Raw genomic sequence first — 27,139 nt, 5'->3', positions numbered from 1 at the left:
AAGCATTGCAAGGCGTTAGCATCGGTCTTACACAGAACTCTGAGAATTGCCGCTTTTGTATATTACCAGAACATTAACACTTGCAGCAGGGTTCTAAATATTTTAGATTTCACTACTTCATATCACATGCAATACTTGTGCTCCATAGGCCATATGGTCATTTCCATATGGCCTTACCTTATTCGAAATGTGTTAGATGTAATAAATAAAGGCCTTGAAGTGAGCATAATCTTGTTTATTTCCATATAGCCAGTGTCTAATGTATAAAATTATTTCGTGGCTTATTTTTCCCCATATGCTACCCAGAGACTATCATTTCCATGGTCAAAATATGGTTTAAACATGTCTCTGATCTTCATTATGTATGACCTGGTAGTCGGTATGGGGCTGGCTTTACCAGAAAGCAGCCACTCTGAGTTGGCATCTGATGTCTTGCTTGTCACAGAATCCCTTGGCAGAAGCAGCCAGTCAGTCTTGTTAACCTCCTCATGGTTTCCTGTGTCTGTGGTGCTGATTTCACTCAGTGCTTTAGTCAGCTTGAGAAGTTCGCCGTTGCCAACATATCCACTGCTTCCCAGGAGCCATGGTGACTGGTCGTGCTCAATGTTTGCTATGCGAGAACCTTTAGGGTGGTCTATAGCCTGTAAACATCAAAGGAAATTAAAGGAAAGGTATGAGTGCAATAAAATTGAATGTTTCATCTTTCTCTGTATAACACTAGTCAAATAGTCCCAACAATGCACTGCAGTAGCAAAGTGGCTAAGGACTTGTGTTGCTGAGCATGAGGTCACAGTGTCAAATCTCAGCTATAACACCAATATTCCAGCGAGGGTACAATGCTAAAACACTTATGTTCTGAGCAATACCAGCACATGCTCTAACCCCAGGTGAAGAAAATCCAGATTCCTCAACCATGAAGACTTCTGCAAGCAACCTTGTGTTTGTTGTGTCACAGGCATTATCTGCCCATAGACAAGTGCACCACAGAACTTAACTTAGGAGTAGACAATTTTTGGGTCCCAATTTTATACTCTGTAATGATGCACAAGACAGTGTACACAGATCATCACGTGATATTTGCATACGATCATTGAATAATCTAATCCAATTTTTTTTCTCAACTGTTTCAGTTTCAGCGTCTTCTCTGGCTGGAAGCCTAATGCTGACAGCGCCACAGGCATGCACACAAGGAGGGGGCTACCCCCTAATCGTCTCGGGGAGCGCCAAGTCTGCCCATACCCTTACCCTGTCGTACCTGTGCTGTCGTTTTGAAAGTTTCTTTTTTAATATACTGGCGTCTGAGGACCTTGCCACCTTTTTTCCCAGAGAGTCGGTGGCACAAGGAACCGTTGTAAGAAGAGAGTCATTTTCAATTCTGCATACATTGCGAAGCTTGTTTTGCTTTTTTAAGCGCACAATATTTTTTTATTGGAAGGGGGGGAAAATAAGCACTCTGAAAGCCTGAAAGGCACATACGGAGGGAAGAAAACGACAGGACAAGCACCAACTCTTACGGAAGTTAGTGGTTGTCCTCAACCCTAAAGAATCAACCCTTCAGTCAACAGAACAGAGTTAACTCTTATGAGAGCGCTTGTCTTTCCTATGCACCATCTACCTATGTACTATCTGGCTCCATAGCCTATGTACAATCTGGTTCAGATACAAGTTCTGTCAACATTTTGTATATGTAGCAATTCCATCGCATCTAAAACGAAATGTCTTAGAGCCACTTCCCGCCTTTGCACGGCATTTTAACCATAGGGCCTTGGTGGGAATAGGAATCGGAAGGGGGGGGAACTGGGTTGAACCTTGGCTCCTCTTAATGCAGAAACCTGCGCACGCCTATGGATAGTGCTTATTAATAATGAGGCCGGAACTGCGTTTTTAGGTTGAAATTTGTTCAGACCTGCAAATAATACAAGGCAGAAATCTGATATGACGCAATGCAAGGTAAAAACCTCGTATTATATGCGGGTTTTTACGGTATTTAGTGGCCACAGGCGAAAACCACGTGGTGATCCCTGTACAGGAATGTCTTGCGCATCAATAACAAGAAAAAGAAAAATGGCATCAAAAGTTGGTGTCTATACTCCTTTAAGGTTTGTCTTCAGTTACTGTACACAGTTTAACCCAGATAATTCGAATTTTGATTATATCGAAAGCATGGAATAGCCCTTTGAAAACTGCGTTGTATATCGAACTCAAATTTCCTGGTCATTCGATATATCGAACTCCGCACCACACGCTGGAAGGTGCGCCTTCCCCAAAGACTATCGCATTACCCTCGGTCATTTGCCGTGTGACATTTTCAAGCCACACGCTGAAGGAATGAGACAGAACAGTTGGGTGCCGCGCCCTTTCCCCAAAGATGCGCGCATCAGCGGCGTCGTTTGCAGTGCGCCAGCACACGACGTTTGCAAGCCGTGTGCGTTAAGGAATTCAAGGGAACCGGTTTGGCAACGGCCGCTACGGAACAGACTTAGCCAATGCAGCTGTGATGTGGAAACAACGCGATAGAGCGAAGCGCCCATTCTTTCTCTCTCACCATCCTCTCTCTTTCTCGGTCTTCATTCGCAGCAGCACGCACTATGCATGTGCCGACAAGCCAGCTCAGCCCATAGCGGACAGAGCGTCGGATGCTTTCTCCAGTGTTCCAGTGTGTGTTGTGTACCCTTTGTGCGCGGCGGGTTGCATGCGATGCACGTCTTGTGTTGTCGTGCTGCACGTGCGGCGTAGCGCGGCGGCTGCGGACATTAAGAAGCAGCAGATTTGTGTTTTTTTTGCGACAGTAGTCCATCCTTGCATTTATGAATCAACGAAAGCATGCGGTCAGCTGCGATCATGACATCGGCTTTTAGCATCGCTATAAACGGCATTTGCTGCTAGTATCACACTTTGCAATGATTTTGTGGCAGTAGACTCTGCCCGCCCCGAATGCGGCGTGCCAAATCGAACCAGGCTTGTGCAACCAAGCCATCACGGGCTCTCTGCCAAGTTCGCTACCCGCCACCGAAGGAGCTAACATCAAAAGTATTACTCAAAAGATAAACACGCGGCGACGCCGCAGCAGCATCTTGGCACGCTGCCAATAAATGAGCTGTAGATGCAACAGCTAAAACGAAGGGACATGCCACCAACTAATGCATTTTTTTTTTTCTTTTCCTTTTCAAATTCTTGGTGGCAAAAGTGGAGGGTGGGTTCATTATGTGAGTGGGTTGATCACGCAACAAATACAGCATCAATTTTCACGATCGCAAGCTGTGTCTCAAGCCATTTGTGTATATCGATTTATTGACATACGAACTATTTCGCGATCCCCTTCGAGTTCTGTACTGCCACACTCAAGCAGACTCCTAAAATAAGTACCCCAACCACATAATTTGCAACCCTCACTCAAAAAAACCTCACCCCTTAAAAAGAAATGTTCCCAACTATAATCCAATTCTTTCTACCACCACCCTGACTAGCCAGTGAAAAGTTTATGGAAGGCAATATTACCAAAAATATTTTACCACAATCTTTGCACACGCACCATGCTGTGTGTGCATAACTTTATTTTGCACATCCAAACTACATGCTAGTACACCATTAATTCCAATCTGACCTAGATGCATAGAAATTATTACTATTGGTCGAAGTCACCTCGCACAAACTTTTGCTGGTAGGTCTAAATTGCCAGCGCATTCCTTGTTACATAGTCTCCCATGGGAAGGCAATGTGTTGCACCTGCAGCTTAAAGCAACAGATTCTCCACAACGCAACTACAACACCAGCAGTCCGAGGCAGATGGATATCAAAGGTGATAAAACATGCAGCTTCCTGCCTTCCATGCCAACATGCAAAACTTTGGAAGTCTAGCTTGTAAATGGCAAAACAAACTGCCAATCATCCTTTGGTTCTGGACTTCAACGCAACACAAACTTCGAGGGTTACGAGGAGTTCACTCTTACGCGATCTTACTGCCAACGCATGCACACTGGATAAATGGTGCACAGTTTGAAATTCTGTTAATGTAAATGATTTGCATAATAATTACTCTTCCTTACACAGGTTTCAGCATAGACTGCATTCTACCAGTGGCTTGGCTTGAACTACTTTAGACAGCACAAAGAAGTCTGCTCTGCATAAAATTAACTTTTATGTGGAAAGAGTCATGCCTTGTTAATATGGACAACTTGAATTATGGACAATTTTTCCAGGGACCAAATTTTTTCAATGTGTTTAAGCCTCACTAATATAGAAACTAACAATGGACAAGGGGTAAATACACAGAGCCCACTGAGGCTCTAGTATTTTTGTCGCATTAATATTGTCGCATTAATATGGACAGTGATGATAACAAACTTCTGCTCCATGTTTCATTTTCTGCATTTCAAGTGCGGGACGCTAGAGAAGCACAGTTTTATTACAACTTATAAAGTGTTCGCCCTTTTATTTTGTGGTGTCACGCATTACAACGCAAAGTTAGTTGTCCAGTCAATGCACCTGACCATTTTCTGTATCACCTGAATGACCCCGAAGAATACTCTCCGCAGCATGTTCCATGCAGAAAGCAGCTTACAGCCAAACTGTAGCTGTGGTTCATAGCATGTGAACAGCTGTAGTATAAATTGCCACTCATCCTTGAGACACATCAACCATATCATAAACTAGACACTTAATGCTACACCACATTATTTCAAACATAATGGTTACCGGGATAGTGGGTTTGTAGCTCCCCAAATTATCTAATTTCAAGTTCACTGGCCACCAACATGCATATATTTCTTAATGTTTTTCCTTGACGACTCATTATGGACGACTCACTTTATGGACAGTTTTGCTCGGGAACCAAAGTGCCCGTACAGTGCAACCCACTCAGTTGCCGCCGTGGTAGTCGTGCGGCGACAACAGAAGTCTCAAAAACGCCGAGACTGGGGACAAGCAAGTTTCCAGCACGCGCTAGTACACTCTTTGTAGTTCCATTTACAGCAGAATGAGTAATGATCAACATTTCCTTATCTGTCAGTATGCGACACTTCAGTCGAGTAGGCTTTGGCATAGTGCCAACCGTTCATACACGCACTAATGCAACAACTGCTTTGTGCTCCGCACAGCACCAGCTCCGAACAGAAGAAGACCCCAAAAAATGCGTGCTACCTGCCCGCAACACATCCACAACACAACAACACCCGCAGACCCGCAGCGAGAGGTCACGAGCAAGCAACACGACTGTATGCGAGTAGTATAATGGTGATGGTTACCGCGATAGAGCTGGTGACAATACTACTCAGCGATGCGTTCACATGGACATCGCCGCATATGTCAGAACATGGCCAAAATGGCCGCAATGTCGTATAGCCAGCAGTCCAGCACAGCCAGCAAAACTGCGATGACAGGTACGCATTAAGCGGTAGGCACTTCATGAGCCACTACGTCTTAAGCGGTCAGCCAATACATGGGTTTCAACGGTGGCTAAGCCTGGGAATTCTCGCAACTATGTTTTAGCCGCAACTACTTGGTATGCGGGAACGTATTAATGAGGTTTTACTGTGTGCTTTTGTTGTTGTTTTTTCTTTCTTTCTTTTTTTTTTTTGCTGGTTCAGATATAATGATAATAACTGAATTTTCTGGTTTTCTTAATATGGTTATAAGTGGACTGCATTGTATAAAACTAGGCATGACTGTACGCAGTACTTCACGTTACATAAGAAGAATCATACTGCACAACTTTTGGCAGTGAGGAGTCTAAATACACCTCTTTTTATGCAGCAGAAAATAATCCCTGGCTGCAGTTGTTAGCCTCCATTTAAAATGTAGTGCATTGTCAGCAAGTCTTTATTTAAGGTGTATTTCTACAGCAACTTTCGATGTCGACAGTCAAGCAAAATACAGTTTTCTTAAACACTGCTAGCTACAATGAGCTTCAGAAGATGGTGGCACAAGAATGAAGCTACCACAGGGCAATACCACATGCTGGGCAATGAGATGCTCAAACTGCTTCTGAGCTATTTGGCATACTGACAGAGTTACCATGATCCACCCCCATAAATTTCCTTTCACTGCCAAGAAAGGCTATTGCACAATTACAGATCATGTTTTTTTCTTTAATGTGTCTGCTGCAGAAAGCACCTTCATTATATTTGAAACAAACCTGCCAATATAGAATACTTTCCTTTCACTGGCAAGAAAAGCTGTTGCCAAGTACGACAGCTGCTATTTGAGTAATTCAATGCAGCACCACCTTTGGCTGTATACAGCTATTTCGGTTTGCTTTCTTTCGTATTTTAACAACAATTTATATTAACGAGCAATGCTGTAATGGCGGCTAGTTGGTTTTCCCATCATGAGGTAGGCGTGCTAAACTTTAACACAAGGACGATTCACCGACGACGATTATTGTAACCAAGAAAGGGAGCTCTTGGAAATATGACGCAAACATGTCAAACTGCTCGAAAACCTCTGGGGAAGCTGTCATTTGATTTTGCACTGAACATGGCAACATCATTCCTCTCGCATCCTCATATTAATGCCAAATAAACTGACGCACCAGCTTGCCAAGTACGACCGGTGCATCGTCCTCATCCATGGACACTGCTTCAATTGAGCTGGATGTTGCTGACAGGGACTTTGGCAGGGAAGCAGCCACCACTTCATCTTCACCGCTGCAGTTGTCCTGCCATACAGAGTCAGTCACATGCTTTGAAACATCTGCATGAACCTATGACTGCAATATCTCAGCTAGTGCTTTTTCTAAACTATCAGGAGATCATGAAGGGACATTCACTGCAGCTAGAAAAAGTGCACAATCAATCTTTACATCATTCATCAATGCACCACAAAAATTTTTAAGCTAGCTGCACCAACACCGAAGATATCGGCAATAAGAAATGATGCTCCTCCTCTTCACCTCTCCTCGAACACCTGTATCACTGTAATGATCATTCTGCTAGTACTGAAGCATATTTCCTTTCTTTTCATTATCTAGTCCTGGCTGTCGTCAATGTAGGCCACTTTACAGCAAGTTCATCAAGAAAGCATCATCAACACATCAAGATTTTCTGACTTGTGATGGCCCTCACTGCTGGAAATAAAGTGAGGAATGCTAGAAACTAGTTATAAAGAGCATTCTTGTTTGTATTAATTTTTGTGCTTATATTTTAAAAACATTTTGGGCAATTTTGGGGCTACTTGACATTTTTACACTTTGGCTACATTTAGGTTACTTTTTTTTAACCTGTTTGGTGACAAGTGCTCGACCCTCATATCGTAATCTTGATTGAACTGTACAGCTTGCTCTGGCCCAACTCCAATTATCCAAAAATTTGAATTGTTGAAGTTTGAATTAATCACCTTTTATTTGCACAATTACATATGTTCTTTCTTTAATGTGTCTGCTTCAGAAAGCACCTTGCATTATATTTGAAACAAGCCTGCCAATATAGAATACTTTTTTTTTTCCTGTTCATTGAGACACACCAAGCTCATACACCAGGCTTGCAAGCCATGAAGAAAAGCCAACTTCTCAACAACTGCAAGGCCATTGCGGCCGAATGCCCAATACATACAAGCAAGAAAGAGTTGGTACAAATATGTGAAGGTGGAATGAGCCGGTGAGAAAGGAACAAAGGCAGTGAAATAGCCATGTGAAGTAGGGAACAGAAAAAAGACTATACAGGCACAGAACCACTCAGTACAAAGCACAAACCTGGAAGGCAAACGACAGCACAGTGGTCACTACTGTGAAAAGGCTTCCGGCACAATACTGCAGCTTCTTTGTTCTCAATTCATAGAATTTAAACTTTTCTGTCACAGGTAATTAGGTGCCTTAGTAACGATTACTTAAAAAGAAGTGCAGAAAGATACTTGTATTACAACTAGCTAGCAGCTCTAACCCTTTGTGGTCTTTAGTCAAGCCCAGCCCGACAACGCTACTCGGCCGTAGCGGTCTGCTGTCAGGCATGGCCTGACAAGCTTTTGCATGGTTGAATGCACGTGTTTCGGCTTGCTATGCATGATGTGCCATCTCTGAGACAAATACTAAACCAGTCTTTCATCTGTTTATAAGTTTTTAAACTACAGGACTGCAGTGTTTTGGAGCTTTGGCAGAAGCAAGAGTGTTTTCTGTTGTTCTGTTTACATGCTGCTGGCAGCACACAAAGACAGCGTTTTCACAGAGTGCTTTCTATGGCAAAAATTGTCAAGCTTTCAGTGAAAGTGACAATTTCAGTGAGGAAGAGAACTATGTGCCCCTATCAGATGACGAAGACAGCGCATCTATGGGATCAAGTTCCAGCTGTGATTATGATGACTGGGCTGGAGCCGGTGGCTCTGGTGACACGAGACCACGTGCAGCAGTCTGGCAAGCATACACGTAAAATAGTCCAGACTTCACACCCATCAGGGTGTCTAGCAAACCACTATTTTCAAAATCCCAGACTTTTCCAGGTTTTCCCCGATTATTTCAGTTCAAATTTCCTGACGAGTGAAGAGGTTAAAAAACTTAGCTTCTGATGACAATGAGCATAGATGAACAATTTCCAACAAAAAGCTATTTATTAATCATATTCTGCAATTTACAATAGTGAAAGGCTGCTATTAATGTTAATGGCCAGTAAAGACATCAAAAGTTTACGGAAAATTAAAACCACACTGATACCAGCCTCTGAAAGTTTCATATAGTCCCCTGTATCAAAGAACGGCGATTATGACTGGTCAAAATTCGGGTCTACATAGGGTGCCTCGATGCGAAGCACCCTAGGTGCATAATAGTGACGGCGCCCGCGGCCATTACAGGAAGCTGCGTCTAAGTTGCGAACTTTCAGATTGTTGATAAATGTGCAACCACCTGGAAAATAAAATTAGTTGAAGACTTGCAGTACCGAAAATTCTTACAGCCACAGAGTTAATTAAAGGGAGACGAGAGTCTTAGAACGATTAATAATGGTGAAAAATCAACTTTAAGAAAAAGCTCATTTTCGGAATGTTTACCCTTTTGGGCACCTTCACTCAAATTATTAACACATAAAAAGACCAGCGCAAAAAACGTGGGGACAAAGGAACCCAAAACAACAAGACGGGCGCTCTTATCCCATCGTTTTGTGTTCCTTTGTGCCCGTTTTTTGCGCTCTATCTTTTTATGTGCTAAGTATGAACCAATATGAACCAACTGGCCCAAAGAGCTATTTTGATAAAATTATTAACGTGGTAACATTGACTTTCAAAATGTCACGACAGCCACGAAATTCCCCCTGGAAAGAGAAAATTTGTTAGAAATTCCCGCGCGCCACGGGCGTTGCAGCCAGCCGATCACCACCATCTTGGGCTTGGTTTGAAAGTGTTGATTGTGTGGAATTTGCGCCATCTCAAAATGGCTTCGGTCAGGCGGACTGGCTGCGCGCGCCGGTTTTCCGAGGACAGTTTATGGTCTCCATCTCACACGGCGCGTTTTTGAAGCGCCCCGTCCCAAGTCTCTTATTAGCTGGCATGATCGGCGCGTTTATTTTTTTTTTTTTTTCAGTTTTGTTTTGCGTTTACCGCGGTCACTGCCGCTTCGTGCACGTCTGCGTATGCGCTCATGTTTCTCGATGCTGCCCGATGACGACACCGCAGGTTCATATTACAGTGTGAATCGCATCCCGGATCATGGTACACTTTCGAGTTGACGCCGCCGTCGCGTACTACTCTACGGCGGAACCAGCATATTGTGTTGAGTGGCCGGCGTAAAACCCGTTCGGTCAGGGAAGTCAGCGACCCAACGAGAGTTTCACCTCGCCGTCAGCACGAAATGCGACGCCAGTACAGAGTTTGAGACTGTGGACATAGAAGTGTTAACGCGGTGGCGGCCGCGCGCTCCACCACGAGAAAAAAAAAAAAAAAAAAAAACTGCATGAATAACATACTTGCTGGGCGCCACCTTAATGAAAATGCACTGCAGAATATATTGTGCAATTTTCCCTGGCGAAATTTTTGGTTTCCCTGACATTTCCCTGATTTTTCCCGGTGCATGAAATTTCCCTGACAATTCCCGGTTTTCCCGGTTGCTAGACACCCTGCCCCTTCCGTTCACTGTCTTGAACCCCGGACCTCAAGTAAGCACTCCAACCTATCCTGTGAGTTGGGCTGCTTTCACAGTTGTTCTTTACGGACAAACTTAGGTCATTGTGCGAGAGACCAACTGCTATGCATGTGAGAATATCTCGACTACCGGAGTTCTTCCAAAGCACTCAATTTGGAAGGATTGGGAGGATGTGTCCTTTTTAGGCATAACAACATAGCATCGAATCCGAAGGCCAAACGTAAGTACTTTATCCAGGACCTGCTTAAGACGATGCCCTTTTTCCCGCATGTTTTCAAACGCAAGCGGTTTCTTCAAATTTTTTTTGATGCTCCACGTTTCTCAAAGCTCGGATGCCTCGCCCGACTGACCATCTCACAGCAGAAAGGTGAGGGGCATTGTGCACTACACTAATGAAAAATGCAGAGAGCATTTCAGTACCGGGCCAAAAATTTGTATCGACGAAAGCACCGTCGGTTTCAAGGGGCATGCGGGTTTTTGGACTTGCAGATTGCCAAACCGGCTACATTTCTACAATTGAGTCTTATTGCAGAAGCCCGACGAGTGATAGCCTATGCCATCTGGAGCTCCCATTCACATGCAGGATTGTTCTGCACCTGCTTGAGAAACTGCAGCTAGCTATGCCAGGAAGTGGCTATCCTCTTTACTCAGACATTGCAGAAGAATTACTTCAGAAGAGCATACTGCTAACTGGCACTGTTATGCCTAACAGAAAGAAAATGCTGCCGCAGCTGAAGAAAAAACAAAACAAAAAAAAAAAGAGGTGGCTTACCGTCAAGGACACTCATACATGGCACTTGCCTGGCGGGACAAACGTCAAGTGACAATGCTTAGTTCGGCTCACAATGCATCAGTGAAAGAAGAAAAAGCGGACAAAAGCAGGAGGCAAGAAAGTTACTCCGCAAAAGCCTGTAGTGATCTGTGACTACACAGAAAACATGGGTGCAGTCGATAGGGCTTACCACCACTATGCCACCTATTCCTTTACCCACAAGACCAAGAAATGGTGGAAGAAGCTGTTTTTCTGGCTCCTAGAAGTTTCGATCGTAAACACCTTCATTTTGATGAGATTGCAGCATCTCAGACAGGGCCTAAAGGAGCAGCATAATCTCCAGTACCGCCGGAGCCTCATCGAACAGCTGGTCGGTGATGCGAGAGCCCACGCTAAAAAACGGGGGCCATCTGCTCGTTTGGACAGCGAGGAAAGGGTAGATGGTAGGCCTAATTTCATCTACAAGCTCGCAAGCAGAAGAAGCAAAGATTGCATGGTTTGCAGTGACCGCAAGGCCAAAGGGGGCAGGAAGGAGACAGTACTTTTCTGCCAAGCGTGTCATCAAAATCCCGGCCTGCACCCAGAGGAATGCTTCCAGCGATACCACACCCAACCAAAAATACTGTCAAGGGTCTTGGGCAGGAAGAGAAACCTAAAAAAAATAAACATTTGTGGAAATGTTACTGCCCAATTGTTTGTTTCCTTCCGCTGCCCCAAAAATAGGCAAAATATTTTCAGACTGGAACAGCGGCGAAGCGGGAAAAAGTTAGGCACGAAGGGTTAAACATTTCACAAAACGTCAGCAATTCGGTGGTCACCCCCAAAGATGGAGTGGATTATAAAAGCTTTACTGGAAGGTTTAGTTTGGTTTATGAGGTTTAACGTCCCAAAGTGACTCGGGCTATGGCGACGCCGTAGTGCAAGGCTCCGAAAATTTCGACTGCCTGGGGTTCCAAGTAGAAAACATGGCAGAAAACAGAACACACAGGCAAAATAAGAAAAAGACGAACACATGGAGCACGCCAACTCAGTCTTTTTCTTGTCCTACCTCTATGCACTGTTTTCTGCCATGTTTGCTATTCCCCAAATCACCCAACTCTAGACCATTAACAACAAAGCAGAAGACATGTTCCAATTGAACGAGCAGTGCTCACAAGGTCAAATCATTTCCAATAACGCATAAATCACATGGAAACTTCAAAACCACTAATCACCACTGTCTACAGTTCTTGTGCAACATGCAATAGAATTTCACATACTGGCAGAATTCAAGCATGTAGACTATGCTATTCCTATCACAGTGCACTACACTGTTGAAACTAAGCCTATAAATCACATTGACTTACAATTGTCAAACGTCCACAGTAAGTTTAATGGTTGGCTGGATGTAGGCTCAGAGAAATGGATCAGATGACGAAGCAGCAATGCCTCATCTCAAAGCATTTTAGTGCAACTATAAGTAATGCATTTGTGAACTGGCATTAATACATTTTGCAAGCTTTAATGGTGCAGTAATCATTTTCCAAAGCACTGTGTCATGTCCACAGCACTACTTGTACCCTTTCATAGTAGCAATTAAAAGTGCTTACGAAAGCACAACAATTTATTGGAAAGCATTACAGTAGAATCTCGATGATACGAATTCCAAGGGAGCACGCAAAATATTCGTATCATCCCGAATTCGTATGATCCAAAACAAGTCAACTTCCACATGGGAATGAATTGAAAATGAACCAAACTTTATTATGGCGAACTAATTGCGGCCGAAAAAGTCCGTAATGCTTGTCTGCACTTTTTTGCTGTTGATGCTGCGAAGAAGCTCCGCCTGAAAGGCATAAAGCCGGTTTCGTCACTCACGCTGCCAGCACTTACGGTGCGGCGCAGAACGTCCAAAGCGTGAAGAATATCTGCCGTTGACGGCGGGTGATCACACTCGTCGTCAGCGTCACCATCACTGTCAGGCTCATTTTCGCAATCATTCGCTTCGTTGACCAAGCCTTCAATAGACCTCAGCCCACAGGTGGTGATGTTGTCGTCCGCGGTAACGAAGTCCCGAGCCGAAGCTTCAGTTTCCAGATTGTCCCAGCCATCAATTGTGAGGTCATCATGTTGCTCTTGACAATCTCCTGCCGAAGCCGCAGCAAGTCAGATGGCAAATCCGCACTTTCTAAAACAGTTCGAGATTGTGTGCAAACCATCTAAGTAAGAGTGATCCACAAGTTTGCTTCTTTACGGTCAATTTTCGCCAGCAGACGCCTTACTAAAAGGCCTTTGAAATGATGTTTCACATTTCTAATTATCCCAGCGTCCAGTGGCTGAAGATAGCTGGTAGTGTTCGCCGGCAGGAACCCGACTCACGTTATTTAATGTCATTTCCTTTGGGTGGGCAGTGCACTGGTCCACGAAAAGCAAAATTTTCCGGTTTCCTGACGCCATTTCCCGATTAAGGCTTGCCAAGAACTCGCGGAAAAAATCTCCAGTCATCCACGCCTTTCGGTTACCTTTGTAACAGACAGGCAAACGCTCTGCCGATCGGAAACAACGGTTTCTTCGACTTACCGATGACGGTAAGCTGGAGTTTCTCGGATCCATCCAAGTTGCAGCAAAAGAGTACTGTTACTCTCCCCTTGCTTTTCTGGCCGCCCTGGCATGCCTGGCCTTTTACGCACAAACTTCTTTCCGGTTGAAGGTTGAAAAAGAGGCCCGGCTCGTCGGCATTAAATATGTCGCGTGGCGCATACTTCGAAATCAGCGCCGGCAGCGTGTTCAGCCACTCATCTACAGCTGACTGGTCCACTTTCTTGCCTTCACCTGAGACAACCCGGTAGACAAGTCCGAGCAGCTCCTTAAACCGGTGCAGCCATCCCCCAGACGCTTGAAAATTTTCAATTCCAAGCGAAAGCGCGACGGTGTCGGCTTTTTCACGTAGCACCTTGCCGTCCACGTTGATGCCGGCCGCTGTCACTTCGCGGAACCAAGTCAGCAGAACCTCTTCCAGCTTGACATGGGTCGCTGTTTTAGCCTGCTTCACGTTCGCACCGAAATGCTGCACATTCTTCAAGATGACATCTTGCTGCGCAACAATGGTGAACAGCGTCGACGGTGCCAACCCTAGCTCTTTTGCTAAGTCGACACTCTTCTTCTTAGGGTTTTCGTCAACCCTCTTCAGCACTTCAAGCTTTTCCTTAAAAGAAAGGGCTTTACGCTTCCGCGACATTTCGGCAGCAGTGAACGCTTGCGTCTTTCTAACGTTTGGGCAGGTCACATCACAGCGAACGACAGAAGGAAGCGGCGAACGGAGAACTACTGCAGCGGCAGCCAGCGTCACAGGTCTCCGGGCCTCCTGGGAACAGCCGGCGAGACAACTTTTCAATAGACCAATGAGCTGCCAGCGAATGAGTGACGTACACGACTGGGCACATGCCTAGTGCTCGTCGGTTTGCTACGAAAGAGAGGTGGGGGTAGGGTGGCTAGTGGGGTGAGGGGGATTGGAGAGGAGAGGCAGTGGCCGCGGTGGGTACCCTCTCCCCCTGTGAGCTCTTGCGCAGAGCTGCTCGGTGGCTTTGTGCGTTTGTACAACGTTCGTTTGCATCATTCGTGGCGGGGGGGTGGAGAGGAGTTAGCGGCGGCCGCGTCGGTTATGTTACCCTCTTGAGGCAAGCCGCGCCGGTCCGCTCGCATGCGCGACTGGTTTGCACGTTCGTATCAACCGCGACGGGTTCAGAAACTCTTCGTATCACCCCGAATCTTAGCGTATTCTATACAATGTAGTCCGTTCAAAGCATTCTTAAAATTTGTATCATCCCGAAATTCGTACCAGCCGTAATCGTATCATCGAGATTCTACTGTATGACGCAATGTTTTCACCAACGCACAATTGCAATCCTTATTGATACAGCAATAGCTAGCAACTGCACTACAAACCAGACTTCCATCATATTACATGAATAAAGAGCACTAGCGAAAGAATGTAGCAACAAATGCCCCACAGAAGAGGCCCTTCAGCCAATGGAGTGGAGGACAGATTGTTACGATATGAAGGTTAATACCAAATGTCACAAATGCACTTGCCATTAGCCTGCGATTTCACGCTAAAAGATGAACAGTGAAGTCATGAGAATCAATCGATGTCATTGGATGAAGGGCCTCCTTTAAAGAAGAATTTTCCACTGCATTCTGAAGTTTAATCTGACTATAGCGGTACACATTTCAGTAAGAACACCCCTTTTATTTTTTTTAACACACTGCATGAAACAACATGCAGCATAACTTGAGTCACCGGCACCATTTTCTTTATATACTGCACGAGAATATCAGTCTATGCACATTTCTGAAGCGGTGATAAAAAAAAGAAAAAAGATACGCCTTTAGTAAGAGACATGCTTACAACAAGCTACAGTATTTCTCCTAACAAGCTACAGTATTTCTCCTTTGAGGTAAGAAAACACTGAAAAACGTTTGGTTTTCCCCAATGAAGGCCCTGCTATGATATTAACTTGAAAAGATGGCATTCCAAGGAACAATGACAGTTCCATTCTAATGCTGCAGATTTTATACCACTCAGTACAGAATGCTCACAAACTATGTTGCATCGTGCATGCCACAAACCCTCGATGTGCTATAATACAGCCATAAAATACAGCCCGTGAGGACTGCAATTGGCATGCATTACCCACCACATCACACAGGAGCCAAGATTCATTTGAGTCGGAGCCTTTTGGAGTGTCCTTGTAGCCTGGCATGCAGGCATGTTGCAACTTGGCAGAGCCAAACCTCTTCACTGCTTGCTCCAACTCAGTCTCCCCCATCTTAGAAAAGTGCAACTGTGGCACCACTGTAGTCACATTGGGCCTGTACAGAGGCATACAACGATGGAGAAAGCAATATCAAGAAGAGACACCACAAACAATATATCTAACAGATCCACATTTTTAGCAACATACTGTTATACTAGGCTACATGCCATGCATAGTGATGTCGATGTCTTTCTCACAGAATACAATGATCAAAGCCTTCCTCACAGATATTGTTCAAAACCAAAATGAATTCTTTAGTGAAATTAAGCAAAACAAACTGCATTTCTTCTTTTTTTTTTTTCAGCTTGCATCAACCTAGTGGATATGGCACTGACGAGGATGCCAATGACAGCGGTTTAATTTTGGCTCAACGTCTACTCAAGTTTTATTCTATCAATTCAGTTTGATTCTATCAATGCACTGCCAGCATCAAATGAAATGCAAACAATAAAATCCCAACAAACAAAGCCAGTAATCTTACTGCAAGGAGACTCAATATTAATGATTTCAATTTTGACTGCAATGGCCCAAAGACCATAGCACGGAACTCCAGATCAGCAAGTTGCATGTTCGGATCATGTCTGGGTTACCACAATGTGGAGGTCACCGAGCAAGGTCGACCACGGCCACATTTATTGACAGAAAAACTGGATGATGGTAGTGGAAGCCGAGGTGAAAGTCCCAAAGCGTTCTACTCCGCATTTGCCAGAGTCACCTAGTCTTTTTCACACGCAGCTGACGCTGGCCACAAAATAGGCTACAACAGACCTGTAATTAGATCTCGCCTCCAATTCTTATCTAACAAACTTTTTTTTTTTTCTTTTGAGATTTTTTAAGGCACAGAATGTAACCTGCTAATAAACTTGACAGTTGCTTAAAAGCTTAAGTAAAGGAGCTACTCAAATATTAGATTCCTATGACGTCGCTGCTTCAGGGTTTACTTAAGAGGGCACATGGCTTCGAAACAAACAAAAGAAAGACCTAAAAAGACCTATTTCTGAAAATAGTTGTATCCACTAGTATGCCTCTTTTTTTATGAGGTCCTGAAGGTTCATTGCTGAAAGTGTACAGGAAATGTTCTGCACCCGCTTTGGCCTCGCGAGACAGGAAAATGCTGGAACAATTGGCGGTTTCCTTCCATTCTGGTTTTCTTGCTAGAAATCTCCTTGTGAAGCAGATTTCTTCAAGACTGTTTTAACTCTTCTGACCCCACTCATTTTGCTGCACTCCTAGAGGAATACTGTAGCTCTTGCCCATACCACTGCCCGCTTCTTCACCTTCCTCGTCCGCAGCACTACATCCGGGGCCACAGAACGCTCGTCCCAACGCTTCGCCGGCGCATGATTGCGTTCTCATCATGGATGAGGTGCAGGTGTTAGGCTCATTTTTAGTCATGTCGACAGTTTTGAACAATTTGTATGAAATTTTCTTCACACTTCCATGGCAGCTTCATCAAAAAACTCAAAATAGAAAAAATTGAACGTTGAACAGCCTTGTGCCACACTTTGTCAACTCCACATGCTTTACATGGGATTCAAGAGAGAAATATACTGCACAGTAATCATAATCATTTCCAACATGTTCAACAAATTCTGTGCAAGTCAAACAAGAATATTCGAATGAAAGCCACACCTACCCTTGAATAAGCAACTTTTATAAAAAAATAATGAAGTTGTAAATTTATGCATATACAGTAGAATCTCCATAATATGATTACAGGCGATACCACTGTAAAATTTCCTAGCCACAGTGCATTGCGTACAATGTGCAGAATTTCTAATTTTAAGTACATCTTCATGCCACTAAGAATGATATGAACATGTGAGCCACGACGGCACCCTCAAACATTAAATGCTGCTCGTACGTCACTGGTGTAGTAAGCAAGCTGCAACACTCAGCCTGTACACTGTCAACGTTGCAACTGCCAGCCATGCGGTACACACTACTAGTAGGGAGCAGTGATGTGCTGTCTCAAACCGCACCAGCCATAACCAAACATCTCTGAATGAATTTCCTGTGCTTTTGAATATGAATTTTGTTCACTTTGAATGGCACAAATTTCAGGTTATATGAATACTTTTTGAGACACCATGTGTACTCTAAATAATATTGAACCACTTCTAAAGGCCCCAAAACCAGCCAAGAGAGGAGAATATAAGTGCACTCATTTCATGGAGATAAGAATTTCAATGCAGCCCACATGCCAAGATGAGGTTCAGACCTGATCTTGGCATGCAACGCTTAAAAGCTGCCATGATCAGCAGGCCCCCCCATGCCCAGCAAGTAACACTACCTCAACTAAGGTCAATCACCGGAAAACATTCGTTACAGGGGCAATGGAGCTAGGAAATTGAGAAACTATGTAATGTCAAGCAATTCGCAACACTGATGGTCGGTACATAAATATTTAACAGTATAGCAACAATGAAAGTCATGAACATCAAAGGTGAGCCCCATTTTTTAATTTTCTTAATCGGCTATGTGGTTATAATATTGAATGTCCAAACTATGCTTCTGAAAGCTCACTTTGTTGGCTTTCCTGCATTCGATATTCATAAAATATACATCAAATATTGATGCCATTTTGCATTTGATGAAGCAAAAAGTAATAGTTCATTTAATTTCGGCCACAATATTAAGTGCATCGATACCAAATTATAAAAATGAAATATGAGAACACAAACTCAATTAGCTTCCAAATGCGTAGTTTTGATGTTCAATATTTTCAACCACAAAGCTGATTAAGAAAATTTAAAAACAGTGCTCATCTTCAATCTTGATGACCTTCATTTTAACAATAACCATACCTTACAAAATTACGAATTCAAAAAGTGAACTGGCTAATTTTAGTTCAAACTTTTTTACCTCTTCATGTACATACCGCCTTACTGTACGGTGCTTGTAGTAAACGAGGGACTCTATACATGTTCTTCTGGCATTTGGTGTTCAGGAAATCCGGCGTCCGCGGCCGCTTCCTTGAACCGCTTGGGGCAGAATCACTGGGCCGCTTCGGAACCACCAGTCTCACTCACTCGACTGCAATGAGGACATAGGAGCGGCGGTGCAGCTGCCACCACCGCTCCTACGTCCTCGCACGCCGGTTACTAAGGAGGGGAGGAGGTTGCGCCGCTGCGCGGAGGCCACAGCTGGCAGGATTCCAGCGCATGGAAGGACACGACCGCGAGCATGACCCATTAAAGGCTTTCACCTTAATAAAGATCTGTCAACATTTAAAACGGCCATTCATATAGAATACACAGAGCACATATAGGTACAATCGATGCCGAATATGATGGATACAGTAAAAAACGAACTGTGCAAATTTTTGTCCACCATTCCTCTACTTTAAATTGTTTGGTGCCCTAAAGGTGAAGTTGAGAGCAAACATGTCAGAACCTAGAAGCAATAATTTTCCACCAGTGTAAGGTTTGTCATGAAGGCACAGCTACGATGAAAAAAAAAAAAAAAAAAAAAAAAAAAAAAAAAAAAAAAAAAACAAGACTAGTTACTAGTGCTGAAGACATGGGCTGTGGCAAAGGACAATTCCTTCCAAGGGAGAAATTCTCATAGTTATTCGCCTAGTTCAGGGCTAACACATCAGGCCTGACATTAAAAAAACTTCCTTTGTTAATGCAGAATTCGTCAGTTGCTGGCTTTCCTAATGGAAAATACACCTTATAATATGGTGCTGTTGTCTAGCAGCATGCTCCTGATCTGCTAGGGCTGATTAAAAACTTGTAGTTTTGTGTGGTGGTTTTTGCAGTGCTGCTCAGAGCACAGACAGCCAAACCCTAATAGTCAACTAGATCACTGCACAAGCCTACTTTTCGAGGCCAGACCCGGCCTGGGCCCACTGACTATGCATGTAACCCAACTAGGCAGGTAGGCACATAGCTCGCACCACCCAGTCAGTTTCTGGTGAAAGTACAAAAGACTCAGGGAAGGGATATGCCTCGTAGGGTCAAGACACTACGGCCCGAGAGAAATCATTGCATTGCATTGACTACTTCTGCAGCTTTTAGAGATACAGTTGTTGGATGTGGAAGCAGGTCACAAGCAGGAACATTTCCATAATGGGCGCTGATTTTTATCAATTCGTCTCAGAGCTTAATGAAATGAGGAAAAGGAAACCCGCACAGACAGGTTGCACTGCTATGCCTTGCATTCACTTCAGGATTTATTGCAGCTACACGTGACTGTTTCTACACATGTAGTGTGGCCATTCGTTTCAGATCCCCCCCTCCTTTTCACGGCTTTCTTGATTCCTTCTCTCGAGGTCCTCCCCGCAAAGTCGACCCGAAGTGCCACACTTCCTTTTGACGCCTCGCGCATTTTCTCCTTTAAGAAAAGATGGTAGGCCTCTTCCTCAAAAGCAGCACCAGCTTCGCAGACATCTGCCACTTTCAATCCTAGTTCAACAGGTCTGCGGCCGAGGCGACGAGGCACTCGTACAGGGGCTTCCGAGGAGTGGAGACTGAGAATGTCCCCAGAAACCTCACCAGAGCCTCTCTTTGATCTTTATTTTCAGCCGATGGCAGCGAGCTGGCTTTTGCGAAAAGAAAAAAAAAATTGCGCCGAGGCGAAAAGCATGAATGAATGGTGCAAGAAAGTACAAGCTTGGGCATGCTGTTTGGCATTATCAGTGCAGTGAAAAAGACTAGGAATAGAAGAGCACACAGAACACAGTCTGCGTGAGGGTCGGGGAAAAGGCTGCTTCCCCCCCCCCCCCCCCATTTCTGCAGAGTTCTTGGCTTCTGTCACGAGCACGCCGCACAAGTTCTCAGAAATGAGTGGTTGACTCATTCCCCCACTTGAATTGGCCTGAGACATGAAGGAAAAGAAACATTGCTTGATGTGGTGAGAGAGACTAACGAGCAGGAGAACTGAAATGGGCCTGGAGGAAACCTGCGCTGCTGGAATTACGGGCTGGGCCTGGAATGGGTTTTCGACAAACCCTGGCCTCGCCCAGACCCGAAGCATATCTACGCTGCCCAGCCCATGGGCCGGGCTTTCGGGTAAGCCCAGGCCCATGCAGTGGTCTAGTCTGAACTGCATGCACTATGTTATACTCACAGCTCAAGGGCTTGCAGGCAGGAGAATGCATTGAAATCATTTTTCAGCGTGCCAGCTGTGTACAGCTGAAGCAGAGAAAGCAGGCTGCCTTGATACTGGTGCAACCTGGCCAGGTCAGACTCCAGCTGCCTCTCCTGCTCAGCAGTGAGCATATCAACCTGACGCCACAACTGGTCCTTTCGGTGGCAGATGGTAGCTATCTGCTGATTGCAGGCTGTGTCAACATCATCTCTCAGCTGAAAGACAAATGAAAATGTTGACATAATTAGGAAGTCCTGCTTGGAGCCTTTGATCAAGCTAACCTGCCACTATAATAGTTGATAATCGAGCATAGTGGAAAAATTATATACCTGGACAAAAGAAGGCATGACAAGGCACAGGTGCTGGACTGTGAACCAAAGTGTAGCATTCTAACCTTTCAGCAAGTACTACACAGAAAGCATCATCAGGAACAAAAACTGACAGATAGCGAGACGCTGAAAACAGTAATCATGAAAGAAATTAACAAGAATAATCAACTCATGGGCCTTTGGGCTTCGGGCCAATACGCCAACAAGGGGCAGTCATTTTATCTAATGCACTGAGACAGGCTGCAGCCAATGTCACTAATCTTTATCATGCATGAATTATCTTTTGTTCAATGTGGCTGTGTCTCTTGGTGGAAAAAGATTCAAGGTGCATTTGTCATATCCTTGTGCACAGGATATGACCAACCAAACCAAATAGGCTTAAAGTGGCCTTGCATAACAGCTACAAAGCCTATAAAACCTACAAAAACCTATTTTGGAATGCTGTACTAAAGCTATCAGTGTGGACAAAAGTGAATGGAGCACGCAATTAGCTTCTAAAAATTTTCGCGCATTGCATAACTGAAACTGGCAACCGTGGTATATGCAGACTGGTAGTAGACGCCAGTGCGCTTTCACTAGGACAAATAATGTTTTATCTCCAATACAGAGGGCGTAACTGCAATTTGAACGGAAAAGTGTGCTCTGTTTACTTATGTCTGCACCTGTACATGCAGTACTCTGCATGGAGGCAAAATTCTCTTATTTTAGAAGTCACTACTCCTGCTAACTTGCAGTAATTATTACCAGTCTCTACTGGAGTCAGATAATGCAGTAATAATAATTTCCACTATCGCCATGACCAAGCAATGCCTTAGGGACTAAAATTATGTGCAATAAAAGACATAGTGGTGCAATCTAGTTAAAGGAATGCAGGGTACAAACCACTCAAACAAATACTCACAGGACATGCAATGCTCCAAATATTTTTGGAAGTTTATAATAGACTGCCATTGTGAAGCAGATGTGTGCTTGGGCAGATCAAAATTCTAGTGAAAATAAAACCCTGTACTGGAGCATTGGGTACAGCAAGCCCAGTTACACTCAACCCAACCAAATGTGCAGAGAGCGAGCGAACCTCGCTTGAAAAATGAGAGTCCTGATAATGCAAACAATGAGCAAGGCTGGAAGGGCAGCTCACATTCACCCGGTTCATGTTACCATGCCACACCACATCCTGTGCACAGGTACACTGGCAGGCGCCAGTTCAAGTTACCAGGCCCCCGGATGGGCGGGGCTGGCAGAGCAGTTCGCATTCCCCCGGTTCAAGTTAACAGGCAGGTGCTGTCCGCAAGTTTCCATACCCCACGCGCACGCGCGCTGCATACATGTACAATGGCGGGGGCCAGTTCAAGTTACCATGCCCCACGCGCACGCGCGCTGCATACATGTACACTGGCGGCGGCTAGTTCAAGTTGCCATGTCCCACGCGCATGCGCGCTGCATACATGTACACTGGCGGGGGACTGTTCAAATTACCGCCACCACGTGCCGCACTTATAATGGCAGCGGCGTAGAGGTTTCTGGCTATGTATATGCGTGTGGAGAAAGTATGAAGGCCTTCACATCCCACCCCCCTTTAAAACTCTATTCTCTTACTTTACTTGTTATAGTCTTCTAGCCACCACGGCAGGTGAATATGACTGGAATGGCTGGAAACATGGGCAAGCTACTCTGCCTGAGCAATGTTTTCATCAACACAGTCCGTGACAAGACATATCATTATTTACGCCTCACACCGTATTAAATTGTTGAAACTCTTAACACACCATCACAAAGCTACAAATTTACTTTTGTTACATCCTGACCTGTTGTGCTATGTTCTGAGCAATTGCAGACAGTAGCACAGCAGATGGAGCCTCCACTAGGCTTTGATGGGCCAGAACTGATAGCATGTCTTCAAAATTGTGCTGAATTACAGATTCAACTAGATCATTGAAGCAGAGTCAGTCGTAGCAAAAGGCAGCAACACCAGTGGTTACCGGTTGAAAATGTTAACCAGAACTGTAATGACTTCTTATTCAACCAAAGAGGGCGACTGTCACTTGGGAGGGTGCCCCCCCCATGTTTTAACGCTAAGAACACAAAAGCCACAAAGCTGACATCTGAAATTGCAAGTGTAGGCTAACGATATCTGTCCATTAGCGTTCTGTGCATGCACACTCTAGACCCGGTATTCCACTAAGCCCAAATAGCCAGCCAAACAAACTTTTGTCTTAACTGCACCACCCTTTGACATTTCCTTTGCACTGCAATGATTTCCTAATGGAAGTAAAAGTCATTTGAATAAAAAGAGTTGCAGTAAAAGAAAACAATATTTAAGTGAATTTCGGAAGCAGATCCTTTTCCCTTTACACCATCCCGTGACAATACAAGCCTCCATTTATCAGTTAGCCCTCTGCCCCTGCAGGTGAGCGGGATACATACTGTCCCAGTATGCCTCTTTTACAAAACCAGTGGCCTTGCTTGAAAATTCTTCATGAATGCAATTTTCATTATGTATGAGATGCATACAGCTTGCGCCTTACAAAGGGCTAACTAAGCAGGTCACATAGACATGCTAGACATTTGTTGGCATTGCTGCTGCAGCTAGTATGCAGGACTTTTTGTAGTTATTATCAGAGGCCAAAAATGTGGCAGCGCTGCAACTGGCACAGTGTCAAAGCAACTATGGTCAAAACCCTTATTAGCCAGCCACTGCACAAGTTGATGCACTGGAAAGTCTCCTAGCTTTTAGCACTCCATGAAAAAACAGTACTATCAGAGGGATTGAACTGCCCAGGCCAGAGCTGCAACCTAGAGCCAAAAAATTACCACATTCACTACATTAGAGGACCTTTTGCACAACATTGATCACATCACAAGTGGCCAGGAAGAACTGCACATGAACGCAAACATTCAGTCAAAATTATACAGTACCTATGTCAAAAACTGCAATAAACAAGAAAATGCCTGTAAGGCTCTGAAATCCCAGCCGTCGCCACACTAAATGTGGCACCGTCATACCACCTCTTCATTTGGTTTACGTAATTTTTCGTCTCAATCAAATCTATATTCTATTCTATTTATTGTATTATGGCACGTTAGCGCACGCCATTTGAATAACCTGGCTGCTAGCCACGCGCTGTCCTCCCGACATTTGTTATCAACGCAGCAATAATAAAATTAGCTCGCTGCGAGCTGGCCGCTAACTACAGGGTGTTGCACAATTAGACCCGCGCTGTAGAATGCTTCTCCCAGCTAAACCGCGGAATCCTTGCAGTTCAGATTTCGCACAGAAATCGCATTTTGTCGCTAGTATTTTTTAATACTAAATTTGTTTGTGGTACTTGCCTGATTCGATCAGAAGAAGTAAAATATTCCCATCGCCTGCGGCGGCGGCGGCGGCGGCGGCGACGGCAGACGAATCGCTGCCCCAGCGATGGGACTGGTGGCGCCACCTCATGCTGCTAACAACAACTCTGTAGCAGGAAAAGAGGGGGCGAGCGTTTCTGGCAGAAGGTTTGAGTTGTTGTAAGCAGCATGAGGTGGCGCCACCAGTCCCATCACTGGGGCAGCGGTTCGTCTGGCGTCGCCGCCGCCGCAGGCGATGGGATTATTTTACTTCTTCTGATCGAATCAGGCAAGTACCACAAACAAATTTAGTATTAAAAAATACTAGCGACAAAATGTGATTTCTGTGCGAAATCTGAACTGCAAGGATTCCGCGGTTTAGCTGGGAGAAGCATTCTACAGCGCGGGTCTAATTGTGCAACACCCTGTATATTAACGCCTCAAAGAACAGGGAAACTACAGGGTGTTGCACAATTAGACCCGCGCAGTAGAATGCTTCTCCCAGCTAAACCGCGGAATCCTTGCAGTTCAGATTTCGCACAGAAATCACATTTTGTCGCTAGTATTTTTTAATACTAAATTTGTTTGTGGTACTTGCCTGATTCGATCAGAAGAAGTAAAATAATCCCATCGCCTGCGGCGGCGGCGACGCCAGACGAACCGCTGCCCCAGTGATGGGACTGGTGGCGCCACCTCATGCTGCTTACAACAACTCAAACCTTCTGCCAGAAACGCTCGCCCCCTCTTTTCCTGCTACAGAGTTGTTGTTAGCAGCATGAGGTGGCGCCACCAGTCCCATCGCTGGGGCAGCGGTTCGTCTGGCGTCGCCGCCGCCGCAGGCGATGGGAATATTTTACTTCTTCTGATCGAATCAGGCAAGTACCACAAACAAATTTAGTATTAACAAATACTAGCGACAAAATGTGATTTCTGTGCGAAATCTGAACTGCAAGGATTCCGCGGTTTAGCTGGGAGAAGCATTCTACAGCGCGGGTCTAATTGTGCAACACCCAACAAAATGAGGGGGACCGTGCTGAACCCAAACGTTATTCCGCCACAGATGTTACTTACAGTTTCGCAGTTTTTTTGGAGGCACCTTCGACTTGTTTCTATTTCGTCTATAAGTTCTTGAGCTTTTTGTACTTTCTTCTGCACAGTTTCGGCGAAGTCCATGTTGCCGGTGCGTGATGTTTCCGTGTTCTGCAAGCCAGAAATATAAACGCCGCAATGACAGATATCTTACCTACCCTGCATGTAAAGCAAGTATAATGAGTATTGTGCACATCAGTCTTCATGTTACGCTTAATAACATCTCGTACGTCAGAAATGTCAGCATTCAGCCCAAAAATGCTCGTGTAAGAAGCCGATTTTCTTATTAAGAGCTTGTATCCTAGGCCGGGCTAAGCCTAGTATGCGCACAGGTGGTTTTGGACATGCATGAACCTAAACAAGTCACCGTACACACTTATAAAGACTATCTAAGATTGCCGAGTTTATTCTGGTTTCCATCCGCAGATGAGTAGCAAAACAAACAACTTCGCGCGGCCATGAAAAGGAACTTGTCACCGGTACGTGCTCGAAAATCAGCTGAGGCTGGAACTACGGGACATCAAAACGTTCGCCTACATGAACGGAAAGCACTCTATGTAATGATATGAGCTCGCATAAAAGAAAGTCAGTCTCACTCACATAACATAGGATAGCAGCCAGGACCACACCACGCACCAAGCGCCTGAGCGCACTGGCAAACAGGCTAGGAGACCACGGCCACGGCGACGACGAATCACGGCGTGAGACAGAGAGCAACAAGGTATATATATACAGTATTAAATGGAGAAAACAAGGGAGGGCGTTTGGAGGGAAGGCAAAAATAGTGTTGGTGAGAGGGCGTTACGGTGCCTCGATGCGCGCGTCCTCTCCTGGAGTGAAGTGGAGACAACCACATCGTCTTGTCTTGTTGTTTCTTTCCTCCAAGACTACGGGGCTTTATGTTTGCGCAAGACATCACTGTACATGGATCACAACGTGATATTAGCCTGCTACCAGTGAATAATTTAAGATGGCTGTGACGTCAAGTCCAGAGTAGACCACATGAGGGATGAAAAAAAAAAAAAAAAACTGCGATATAATCGTGAAGGGAGGAGGAGGAGAAACCACTTTATTTCACGCACTAAAAGCACTAAAAGTGGAGTAAGGGATGAATGGATGGATAAGGCTAAACCCTTTGAATCGGGCGGCAGCGCTACAGGCCGCCTAGCTGTGAATAGTAATATAGTTTGTACCTATTTTTGCGTTGATTTTAGCCACCATTCAGCTAACCTTCGCTTGGTTATTTCAACCCTTTTAAAGTATATTTTCCTCCATTATCCATAAGCCCCATGCTTTGGCTTAATCTGCCCCATAGCCTTGAACTATAGGACGGAGCCCTTTCCAGGAAATTATTAAGTGTACAGCCGTTTCCTCATCCTCCCCACACACACTGCACAGCGTGTTTATCTCTTGGTGCTTGACCGCTTGACTCGGTATTAGTCTGCAATACTCCTGTCTTAGCCTCGAACACGGTGTAGACGAGACTGAGAAGCAAAAAACGCCAGTGCAGAGTTTCCAGCAAAAAGTAGGGTGCCTCGATGTAGTAGCGCGCCGCCGTATCGAGGCACCCTAGCAAAAAGGCAGTTGTAGCGTCATCTGGCGTCGCTAGAGAAAAGCGCTGCGGTTAAAAATCGCAAAAGCAAGAATAGCACGTTCTTGTAATTCTGCTAGA

The 27,139-nt window shown here is 44.8% G+C and overlaps 1 protein-coding gene across 2 annotated transcripts; it reads right to left on the bottom strand.

Moving 5' to 3' along the window:
- Nucleotides 1–220: 220 nt before the first annotated feature.
- On the bottom strand, nucleotides 221–26,222 carry LOC146202896 (uncharacterized). 2 transcript variants are annotated; one of them, XM_084588449.1, is made up of 6 exons: nucleotides 26,068–26,221; nucleotides 25,450–25,578; nucleotides 20,699–20,934; nucleotides 15,506–15,680; nucleotides 6,530–6,655; nucleotides 221–641 (listed from the first exon to the last, which is right to left on the bottom strand). In XM_084588449.1, exons 2-6 carry the CDS (start codon nucleotides 25,549–25,551, stop codon nucleotides 282–284), a joined length of 999 nt encoding a protein of 332 aa, XP_084444575.1. In that variant the 5' UTR covers nucleotides 25,552–25,578; nucleotides 26,068–26,221; the 3' UTR covers nucleotides 221–281. The 2 variants fall into 2 exon arrangements, with proteins under 2 accessions (XP_084444575.1, XP_084444576.1); XM_084588450.1 differs by lacking the exon at nucleotides 6,530–6,655 and having other exon boundaries at nucleotides 26,068–26,222.
- Nucleotides 26,223–27,139: the final 917 nt, after the last annotated feature.

This window comes from Amblyomma maculatum, chromosome 1 (genome assembly GCF_055883805.1).
Source record: "Amblyomma maculatum isolate TAMU_Amacu chromosome 1, ASM5588380v1, whole genome shotgun sequence".
NCBI lineage: Eukaryota > Metazoa > Arthropoda > Arachnida > Ixodida > Ixodidae > Amblyomma > Amblyomma maculatum.
Note: the sequence above shows the minus strand (reverse complement) of the source record. Positions and strands in the feature narration are given on the sequence as shown.

Bases quoted from the DNA above. Each gene is read 5' to 3' on its own strand.
- LOC146202896 (XM_084588449.1), bottom strand. From the start codon at position 25,551: ATGGACTTCGCCGAAACTGTGCAGAAGAAAGTACAAAAAGCTCAAGAA. The intron at 15,681-20,698 runs GTGAGTATAACA...GCCTCTGTACAG, and splicing joins TGCCTGCAAGCCCTTGAGCT to GCCCAATGTGACTACAGTGG. The intron at 642-6,529 runs GTGCGTCAGTTT...TGATGTTTACAG, and splicing joins CGGTCGTACTTGGCAAGCTG to GCTATAGACCACCCTAAAGG.